We start from the raw sequence: 11,561 nt of genomic DNA, 5'->3' as shown, positions 1-11,561 counted from the left end.
TCTCATGTTGTCTTCTTTGTTTTGTGTTTCTCATGTTGTCTTCTTTGTTTTGTGTTTCTCATGTTTCTTGTTTTGTGTTTCTCATGTTGTCTTCTTTGTTTTGTGTTTTCTCATGTTTCTTTGTTTTGTGTTTCTCATGTTGTCTTCTTTGTTTTGTGGTTTTCTCATGTTTCTTTGTTTTCTGTTTCTCATGTTGTCTTCTTTGTTTTCTGTTTCTCCATGTTGTCTTCTTTGTTTTCTGTTTCTCATGTTGTCTTTTTGTTTTCTGTTTTCGTTTCAGTACCTGAACAGAGGATGCACTCGCTTCTTCGCCTCCAAAGAAACGGACAAACAGATCCTACAGAACCGCAAGAGCAAAGAGGTACAGTTCCACTCCTGTTGGTCTTTATAGTTTCTGAAAGTCTCAGAGCTCAAGACATACCTGAGAGGGGTGCTCCCAGACCGAGACCAGACCAAGACATTTAGGGATCCAGACCAAGTCAAGACCAAGACCAAGGTGGGGCGAAATCGAGACCGAGACCAAGACACTTAGGGATAGAGACCGAGTAATGACCTACACCAAGGCCAGGGAGACCAAGACATTTAGGGATCCGACCACGACAAGACCAAGACCAAGGCAGGGTGAGATCAGCCAAGACCAAGACATTTAGGGATCCAGACCAAGACCAAGACAAGACCAAGGAGGGCAAAACCAAGTCAAGACCAAGACCAAGACATTTAGGGAACGAGACCAAGTCAAGACAAGACCGAGACAAGACAAGACCAGGGAGGGCAAACCAAGTCAAGACCAAGACATTTAGGGAACGAGACCGAGACAAGACAAGCCAAGGCAAGACGAGACCGAGACAAGAAAAGACCGAGACAAGACAAGACCAAGGCTAGGACCAGACCAAGGCAAGACGAGACCGAGACAAGACAAGACCAAGGCAAGACGAGACCGAGACAAGACAAGACCAAGGCAAGGACCAAGAACCGAGGCAAGACGAGACCGAGACAAGACAAGACCAAGGCAAGACGAGACCGAGACAAGACGAGACCGAGACAAGACAAGACCAAGGCAGGACCAGACCAAGACAAGACGAGACCGAGACAAGACAAGACCAAGGCAGGACAGACCAGGCAAGACGAGACCGAGACAAGACAAGACCAAGGCAGGACCAGACCAAGACAAGACGAGACCGAGACAAGACAAGACCAAGGCAGGACCAGACCAAGGCAAGACCAGACCGAGACAAGACAAGACCAAGGCAGGACCAGACCAAGGCAAGACCAGACCAAGGCAAGACAAGACCAAGGCAGGGGTGAGACCAACACGTTTAGGGATCCAGACCAAGACCAAGACAAGGCCAAGACCAAGGCAGGGTGAGATCAGCCAAGACCAAGACATTTAGGGATCCAGACCAAGACCAAGACAAGACCAAGGGAGGGCAAACCAAGTCAAGACCAAGACCAAGACATTTATGGAACGAGACCAAGTCAAGACAAGACCGAGACAAGACAAGACCAAGGGAGGGCAAACCAAGTCAAGACCAAGACATTTAGGGACGAGACCGAGACAAGACAAGACCAAGGCAAGACGAGACCGAGACAAGAAAAGACCGAGACAAGACAAGACCAAGGCAGGACCAGACCAAGGCAAGACGAGACCGAGACAAGACAAGACCAAGGCAAGACGAGACCGAGACAAGACAAGACCAAAGGCAGGACCAGACCGAGGCAAGACGAGACTGAGACAAGACAAGACCAAGGCAAGACGAGACCGAGACAAGACGAGACCGAGACAAGACAATGACAAAGGCAGGACCAGACCAAGACAAGACGAGACCGAGACAAGACAAGACAAGGCAGGACCAGACCAAGGCAAGACGAGACCGAGACAAGACAAGACCAAGGCAGGACCAGACCAGACAAGACGAGACCGAGACAAGACAAGACCAAGGCAGGACCAGACCAAGGCAAGACCAGACCGAGACAAGACAAGACCACGGCAGGACCAGACCAAAGGCAAGACCAGACCAAGGCAAGACAAGACCAAGGCAGGGTGAGACCAACACGTTTAGGGATCCAGACCAAGACCAAGACAAGGCCAAGGGAGGGCAAGTCCAAGTCAAGACCAAGACCAAGACATTTAGGGAATGAGACCAAGTCAAGACCAAGACAGAGGCAGGACGAGACCGAGACAAGACAAGACCAAGGCAAGACCAAGACCAAGACCAAGACCAAGACCAAGACCAAGACCAAGACAAGACCAAGGCAGGACTAGGACCGAGACAAAGCAAGACCAAGACCAAGACATTTAGGGAACGAGACCAAGACAAGACCAAGGCAGGACCAAGACCAAGACCAAGACCAAGGCAGGACTAGACCGAGACAAAACAAGACCAAGACATTTAGGGAATGAGACCAAGTCAAGACCAAGGCAGGACCAAGACCAAGACCAAGACCAAGGCAGGACTAGACCGAGACAAAACAGACCAAGACATTTAGGGATGAGACCAAGTCAAGACCAAGACAGAGGCAGGACGAGACCAAGACAAGACCAAGACCAAGACTAAGACCAAGACCAAGACCAAGGCAGGACTAGACCGAGGACAAAACAAGACCAAGACATTTAGGGAACGAGACCAAGACAAGACCAAGGCAGGACCAAGACCAAGGATCAAGACATTTAGGGAACGAGACCAAGACCAAGACCAAGACCAAGACCATAATTATCCCTGATAAATTCTCATCTTGTGTTTAGGGGGGCGTGTCCCTCACTTAGACCCTAAACCCCAGGAAGGTTTGCGGCCGTAACCGGGGATAAAAATCAAACTACGCACGACTGATGTGGAAAAATATCCTCTTAGTGGAGGTCTTGACCGGTCTCGATTTAGAATCCGGAGTCCGACCAGTCTGAGTCAGAGACAAGACCGAGCAATACCCAGACCTTCAAAAAGTGGTCTCAAGACCGATTTTGAGAAGTCGCTACTCGACATGATTTTGCAAAAATAAGAGCGTGCGCTCCGACCTGTAGCTCCTGAGGTGAACAGAACGCTGTCAGAGAATCGCAGAACGCCGTCTGAATACACGAGGACGATTATGAAGGTTTTGCAGCTCCGCACACACTTGAAAAGAAAACGAGCCCCGAGCACACAACAGCCTCTCAGATATTTCATTAGCCCTCGTTGTGTTTGTGTGCTGAAAGTCCTCTCGGTAAACCGCCTCCGTAATCTGCTGCACAAGTTCAGCTGCTAACGCTTTAATTAGCAGGCTGGCTGAGAGCCCGAGCGCCGCCAACAAAGACGGTCCGCGGCTCTGCATTAATAAGAGAAAGCTCATCGTGTGAAATGAGCTCCTTCCTCCCCGCCTTCAGCCTTTTTGATTAATTATGCACAAGTATTCCATTACTGTGGGTGTATGTGGCGGCGCCCGCAGTGCAGCGTTATTAATTATTATACACATTAAGAGGAACACGGACAGTCCCCCCCGCCGAGGACGCCGGATTAATGGAGGAAAAGTCTTCTGAGACTCATAAATCCAATCAATATGGATTCTTAATTAAGTCAGTCACTTTCTCTGAAACGGGGAGTCCACTGATTGCTTTTTTGTAAAAGAGTTTTCACTTGTTTTTTTAAAAGATGTTTTTATTCTGTGAATTCACACGTGAAGCGTCTTCATCTGCAGAGGAATCAGATCAACATGAGCAAAGCTGCACCTTCCTCCTTCTGTTTGTGCATGAAGTGAAAAATGTAGCACGATAAGCTTCAATGATGACTAATATCCAGTTTGAGACGACCAGCAGAAAGAAATAAAAGTTGTTGTTTTAAGTGAAGATGTTCGTTTACAACAAAGAACTGTCAACCCAGAGTGTCAGCTCCGCTCCGTTGGGTGTCCGTGCCCCCTCGGCCGTCAACACACAGACTGTAAATCTGATTTTTGAAGCATGAGTGAATGTCACCCGGCTGTTCCTGCAGGGGGTGCTAGAGTCCCATCGATGGCGGTCTCCATGCTGGAAATGCTGTCTCAGTCTAACTTTCAGTCAACCTAACGACAGGCTGAGAGCTGGAGCTGAGGCGGGTTTTAAACCTCCTGACAAACCGTTACACCGCGCCCACCTGTCAATCAGGTCAGCTACACGCCTTATTGTGAATAACTCTTATCCTTCATCAAATCAAAACTGATGAGTCATCAAAACTTTCACCCCCCCGTACAGTGTGTGTCCATCCAGACATGAGCTAATCACACCTATTTGGTTTTTTGAACAGGCTGTAAACATGTTCATCTCTGCTGTAAAAACAGGCTGTTTAGAATGGGTGTGTATGTGACTTCCTGTGCTTCTGCAGCCAGCCTCTAGTGGACACTCCAGGAACTGCAGGATTTTACATTTCCACATCGGCGTCATTTTTAAAGACCGGAGGTTGCCCACAGGCTGCGTTTTCTCAGAGCATAGCATGGGGCACCACCTCTTCCAACAAACTACTATGTTACCATGGCAACAAAAAAAAACAAACCCCAGGTACCCGATAGTGGGGAATTTCTTGTTTTTGATCACCAACATTTGCAGGCAAACTCCTGCACACTGTCTAAATTGCAGAAAAAACATTGGAAACTAACTTATGAGTGGAGTTCAGACCGTTGTTCTCTCTCTCTCTCTTTGGATCAACAATGTGACTGCAGAGCTTTATTTTTGCAAAGCTCCATTACTTTTCATTATCTTCAATCCTTAAATTAATGGAGACTGGTTCGTTTTTAAAACACACAGTATTGATATGCATCGTAGTGAACGTGCCGTTTCTTCCCCTTCAACCATCTGAGTGTTTTTTTTTTTTTTAGTTTTCCAAAGGCATTTTAACTTCACGCTGATTTGGCAGAGAATCTTAACGTCTTCTGCGGCTCCTCTCTGGAGTAAAAACAGAGTCAAAGCTCTGAAATTAAAAGAAGAAGAAGCAGAAAAGTGCTCCTCAATGAGGAAGTTGAAGGAGCAGATTTCACTCGGTGGTTCAGGAGATTGAAATGGGACTCTGGGATCAGTCCTAGTGGCCTCTCTCCACAGGCTGGTTAACTTTGAGATATAGACCGTGCAGCTCTCTGCTCTTATTTATCCACTGTCTTCTGCACTTCCTGATTCAGAAACTTCCTTTCTGCTCATTAAAGAGTCAAAACACGAGCAGATCTGCACCTACACTACGTCTTCAAGATGGCCTTCCATGACTAATGAATAGATTAAAACCTGTAAATAAACAGTATTAAACATCCAGAGACAGAAGAGTTACAGAAAGTTTAAAAGAAGAAGAAACACCACTGAAGTCTGCAGAGCTCCGCTTTCTCTCATACCTTACACGAACATGAGAGGTGGAATTGAAAAGTTGCTCAGCTGTGGAGACATTCAGAAGAGTAACAACCAGTAATTAATCCTCTTTGGAAAGCTCCACAAACAAACAAACAAACAAACAAATGGTAAACAGGCTGCAGGTCCTCAGACACTGATTGATTCCACATCCTTTGTCAGAGCCTCTGCAGCTCTCTGCGTTTGAATGAGAGGCTCGACGCTCACAAAGAGTTGGATATTAGAAATAAGTTTGGCAATTTGCAGAGTTTGCTTTTCTAAAATCCCCTTCTTTTTTTTTTCATTATTTCTTCAGAGAATCAGTCTGCACAAGCTCGTCTGAAATCTAATTTGCAAACAATCCTCCGCTTTTGTGCCAAAACTCAACTCTCACAAGGAGGGAGGAGTTGGCGCCTGAACTGCTCAAAATGTATGACTAGAGAAAAGAACCCTGCTTTCACTTTGTAAGGGAAACTTATATTTTAAATGTTGGCCTTTCTGCGTACCAATCCGACCATAAAGGGAGGAGCTAAGGGTACCAATCTGACCATAAAGGGAGGAGCTAAGTGTACCAATCCGACCATAAAGGGAGGAGCTGAGTGTACCAATCTGACCATAAAGGGCGGAGCTAAGTGTACCAATCCGACCATAAAGGGAGGAGCTAAGTGTACCAATATGACCATAAAGAGAGGAGCTAAGCGTACCAATCTGACCATAAAGCGTACCAATCTGACCATAAAGGGAGGAGCTAAGCGTACCAATCTGACCATAAAGGGAGGAGCTAAGCGTACCAATCTGACCATAAAGGGAGGAGCTAAGTGTACCAATCCGACCATAAAGGGTGGAGCTAAACGTACCAATCCGACCATAAAGGGTGGAGCTAAGCGTACCAATCCGACATAAAGGGAGGAGCTAAGCGTACCAATCCGACCATAAAGGGAGGAGCTAAGCGTACAAATCCGACCATAAAGGGAGGAGCTAAGCGTACCAATCCGACCATAAAGGGAGGAGCTAAGCGTACCAATCCGACCATAAATGGAGGAGCTAAGTGTACAAATCTGATAAAGGGCGGAGCTATACACTCTGCAACCCGTTGATTGGTCGACTCTCCAAGTGTTTTGGGATGTCACAGTGCTGAGGTATAAATCTCAAAGGGTTCGATGTTACAGCGGCCATCTTCTGTACAAGAACAAAGAAAACGCTGATCAGAAAAGTAAAGCGCTCTAAAGACTCATTTTAAGATTGAATGTTTGAATCAGGTTGAAGTCTTGTTTTTGGTGAGTCTACATTACAGCTGTACTCCGCAGCATCACATCGATACTTCTACATGTATTTGAAAAGTTCACTTTAAGGGAAAGCTGTTGTTGTTGTGCTTCATTTGTAAAGGTTAGAAGTGCCTGAGGGGGGCAAGAGAAACACGTTTAGTGTTTATTGATTCAGAGTCCGACTGCAGAATACCTTCCTCTGAACTTCAAGAACTCTGAGAAACTGGGTCCACTAGCGGGTGTTATCAGTGATGTTATTTCCTTTAGTGTCTGCCGTGCTTTATGTCCTTTAAACCTGAACGACCAGCAGGAATTTAAACGCAGCAGAGTGTATTAGAGAGGGCGGCTGAAGACGGGAAGTGTTGGGAGGAGGGGGGGGGGGACATGCAGCAAAGGGCAGAGGTCAGATTTGAACCCATTGGTCGTCATTGTTTTTTACAGCGCAAAAATAAAATGGCACTAAGTGTCAATCAAGAGAATCAAACATCTCCCAAAGTCTGTTTCCTCCTGGAACGTTTCAGGGAATCGACCTCGATGACTGTCAGACTGTCGAAGCAGCGTCAGAAAGGAACAGCGCCTTTCCTGCATGTCATCCCTCTCTCTCTCTCTCTCTCTCTCTCTCTCTCTCTCTCTGTCTCTCTCTCTCGCTCTCGCTCTCTCTCTCTCTCTCTTTCTATCTCTCTCTCTTTCTCTCTCTCTCTCTCGCTCTCTCCCTCTCTCTTTCTCTCTCTCTCTCTTTCTCTTCTCTCTCTCGCTCTCTCTCTGTCTTTCTCTTTCTCTCTCTCTCTCTCTCTCTCTCTCTCTTTCTCTCTCTTTCTCCCTCTCTCTCGCTCTCTCTCTCTCGCTCTCTCTCTCTCTCTCTCGCTCTCTCCCCTCTCTCTTTCTCTCTCTCTCTCTTTCTCTCTCTCTCTCTTTCTCTTTCTATCTCTCTTTCTCCCTCTCTCTCTCTTCTCTCTCTCTTTCTATCTCTCTCTTTCTCCCTCTCTCTTTCTCTCTCTCTTTCTCTCTCTCTCTTTCTCTCTCTCTCTCTCTTCTCTCTCTTTCTTTCTTTCTTTCTGTCTCTTATCGGAGTCTAGATGTCACTTTTATTTCTGTCTCCAAGCTGCAGCTCCAAAGTGTTTGTCTGATTCCTCCTGTTACCTTTCCTGCTGTTGATTTACTCTGTTCGACTTCACGAGCCGCCATGAGGAGGCCAAATGAAAATCCAATGAGAACCTGATTAGAAAAGCGGAACTGACTAAGCAGGAGAGAATTCATTTTGGTGTTTAATTCGATCACGTTTAGCCTGCGGATATCGTCAGACTGTGACATATCTGGAGAGGGTTACTCAACATCTCTGCTGAGATGTTTAAGTCTCTGTTCAGAATAAACAGGAAAATAAAGAGAGACGTGTGTGTGAGGTTTCAGTCTCTGAATGGGAAAGAGAAAGAAAAGACTCCCAAGAATGACTGAGAGCTTAAAGTCGGCCTGATTTTAACAAAGCTAAGAAATCAGAATCTTTACCATGACCTGTTTGACACTGTGAGGAGAAGCTCACAAAACAGGGAGACAGCAGAGAAAGAAAGGAGCCAAGGTTAGCTGTTAGCAAAGAGACAGAGGAGGGACAGAAAACGTGTCAAGGCCACGCCGATCGCAAACACGTTTTAAAAACAGCACAAAATCAGCGTGTAGGCTGAAGGATTGTTGAAGAAACAGTTAATAAAAATAACCAGAAATGTAACTGCGTCTGTCCTCTGGTTCCCTCAGCACATGAAGTGCGGCCCCCTGAAGGACCCGCTGCTGGACGACCAGGGCGACTTCAACAGGATGTCCGTGGCCATGAAGAAGATCGGCCTGGACGACACGGAGAAGCTGGACCCTGTTCCGGGTGGTGGCCGGCGTGCTGCACCTCGGGAACATCGACTTCGAGGAGGCTGGGAGCACGTCAGGTGAGCTGCAGAGACATTCACCTGGACAAGTTTAACTAAAAAAATGTCAAGTCATGGTTACAACCAAGGTACCAAAGATCAAGTTCTGACCCCGGGTTCAGGCTGCGGGCCGAGTCGGGCTCCGGCTCAGGTAGAGAATCCAACCCCTTCTCCTGAGACCGTTTAAGAGCTTTCACACCTGCAGAAAAACTCCTGAAATATATAGATATATCCTACGAGGAGGAGGAGGAGGAAGAGAGGAGGAGGAAGAGGAGGAGGAAGAGGAGGAGGAGGAGGAGGAGGAAGAGGAGGAGGAGGATATAGATAGTCAGGTTAAGCATACTGTTAAAGAAAAAAAAAAAGAAAAAGATTAAAATAATAATAATAATTAAAAAAAGCATTTCTGACGTTATTCTTGAGCCTTAATCTGCGTTTCCTGTCTTTTCTTTTATATTTTAAACTTTAGATTTAAAGTTTTCAGAATAGTATTTTCACAATAAGGGTTTGAGTATTTATCTCCCTCCACGCGCCCTCCCTGTACCCACTTAAACTCGGAGACCAGGGGTGCGATGGTGGAGAAGGTTTATCATCGGCTCTAACCGCTCGCCGGCCCTGCGGCGCTCTATGATTGCATTCGCTCCGTATCAGAAGCCATCCATCTCTCCGTCTCTCCGGCTCCTAAACGACACCGCTTTGAGTCCTGAACGGAGCGAGCTGCCGTTCTGATCTCATCCCTCAAGACCCGGCGCTGTGATTGATGGCTGTAATATTCAGCATCAGCCTGCGACTCATCGTGGTCAAAGACGAATGGTTTTATAACACAGGGAGGGGAGGGGGGCGGAGTCAGGCCGGGTGTCACCTTCTGTCTTTTATTAGAGATTAAAAAAACCAAAAGAATCAGGACTCAAAACGTCTGTTAGATTACATTCATGAAAGCTGTGATCAAAATGAATTCATGCTGTGATTATTAAAATCAGTCGTTTGGCGAGCAGCACGTCCTGTGATCGGGCGCTCCTCCTCTCCTCCTCCTCCTCCTCCTCCCTCCTCCTCCTCCTCCTCCTCCTCCCCCTCCTCCTCCTTCTCCTCCTCCTCCCTCCTCCTCCCCCTCCTCCTCCTGCTCCTCCTCCTCTTCCTCCTCCTCCTCCCTCCTCTCCCTCCTCCTCCTCCTCCTCCCTCCTCCTCCTCCTCCTCCAGCCTTCACAGCGGTTTGAGTCTAAAAACCCTCGAGGGAGAACTCGGCTTCCATAAAAATCTACTCCTCTTTTTTAAACTTTCTCAGTGAAGTTCCTCCGGCTCGCCTCGCGGCTCCTCCCCGTCGTTTTCTGCCTCAGCAGGGGGGAGGGAGGGGGGCGCAGCAGGGCGCCTATTAAATGCCCTGGTTCTCTCAGAGGGGGGGGGGGGGGGGGGGGGGGCGTGTTTTACAGCGAGTGAGAAGAATGTGTTCAGTCAGACGAGGGCGGCCATGTTTGTATGCAGTTTTTAGATCTCGGCTTCTTTAAAGGTGAATTCAGCGAGCTTGGAGCAGCCAGGAGAGGTTTAACACACCGAGAGGCAGAAAACCTTCTGATGAAGCTGCCATACAGGGATGATACAGACGTGATGAACTGACCTGTCAGAAAAATCAATCAGTGTCCAGGAGGAGACGTGATCGGAAAGACAAGATCGAGAGAAAGATAGAAGCTGTAAGATCTGTAAGGTGTTCTCCAAAGACTCGTCTGTGGCTCCTTTAGGGTTTAAAGAACTTGTTTAAGCCTCGGGGCGCTGTACCCCCGTCCTGAGGGGGAAGTGGGGGAGTGAGGTGGAGGTGTGATATCACCTGTAGTCTGTAGCTGTCCTCCAGGGTTTTGAAAACAAGACCAGACTGCTGCTTCTTCTTATTTATTTTATTTATTTATTTTATTTGTACATTTTATTTCATTTAAAAAAACAATAAAATCTCAAATTTTGAATGAAAAGCAGCAGAAAGAAGACTAATCGTATAATATCTGCCCCTCTTTCACAAAGCATTCATTAAAAACAAAACAGAACACGCCCCCTTCAGCGGGACGGAGTGCCAAAGTACTTGGAAGACGAAAAACGAAAAATGTTTCTGGTTGTGTAGATTTCATTTGAAAAAGCTGGATCCTGACCTGCTGGCGGTGGATTGGTTTCATCAAGCTGGTCTGAAGCGACGTCTTCTCGTAAACCAGTGAACTTCTGTCTTTGTCTCCTCGGGACTCGACTCGTTTCCTAAATCCATCAGCACAGGCGTGAGGTAATGAAGTTTAATTAAGTGGGAGTTAGGGTCTGAAGAATCCTGGACTCTGGTCTAATGTGGACATCGAGCGTTTCCTTCCTCAGGCTCTGCCTTCAGTCCACACACATCGATATCGGATATTAGCTTAGCTTAACTTTCAGCGGCTATCGACTGTGTGCATTGATCTCATGCCCGGTGTGCCGGTCGAGAGTTTAGAGGATAATTCTTTTAAACCTCAAACTCTTGAACATCTCAGAAACACATGAGGAGACGGGCCCCGTGTCCACCTAGCGTTTTTTACTGAGCGCCAGCGTCTTTCTTCACTTGTTTTTAATGAGTAGAGAGCGTTTGAAAGGAAAGCAGCCGCCTAGCAGCTCCGCCTCCTTTGTGCGGCCGCTCCGAGCGTTTCTAGTTGAAAATCACGTTCAACGTCACTGCCGCTGTTTTCCAAACGTTTGATATTCTCCCGTATTTTAGCCTCCTACAGATCGTGTCTTGTACCCACATAGAACAGAATAGAATAGAGTGAATTTATTGATCCCAGACTGGGAAGTTGTAGTGTTACAGCAGCAGGTTATCAAAGCAAATAAAACAATATAAGAACAGATACATAAAGAAGCACTTCAAATATAAACAATAAGAATAGGAAGAGATTTATCAAAGTCAAAGTCAACTTTACTGTCAGTTTCAAAATATGCCAGACATACAGTGGAATCCGTCCCACGGTGCAATACAACCAAAATAAGGTAAAATAAGATAAAATAATATTTACAGTAATAAATTCTAAATAGTGCAAAAGGCACAAAACAAAATGGTAACTAAAAAAAGGATTTAACTTAACATTC

At 46.6% G+C, this 11,561-nt stretch overlaps 1 protein-coding gene across 1 annotated transcript in view; it reads left to right on the top strand.

Annotated features, from left to right (window-relative positions):
• The window catches only part of myo6a (myosin VIa), a 128,293-nt gene that overhangs the window by 38,008 nt on the left and 78,724 nt on the right, over positions 1-11,561 (top strand). Inside the window, 3 exon segments of the mRNA XM_065963580.1 lie at positions 281-361; positions 8,320-8,430; positions 8,432-8,501. Coding sequence (XP_065819652.1) covers positions 281-361; positions 8,320-8,430; positions 8,432-8,501 — 262 coding nt within the window.

The sequence above is a fragment of the Labrus bergylta genome, chromosome 15, assembly GCF_963930695.1.
Source record: "Labrus bergylta chromosome 15, fLabBer1.1, whole genome shotgun sequence".
Lineage (NCBI taxonomy): Eukaryota > Metazoa > Chordata > Actinopteri > Labriformes > Labridae > Labrus > Labrus bergylta.
This window is presented reverse-complemented; position numbering and strand designations above follow the sequence as displayed.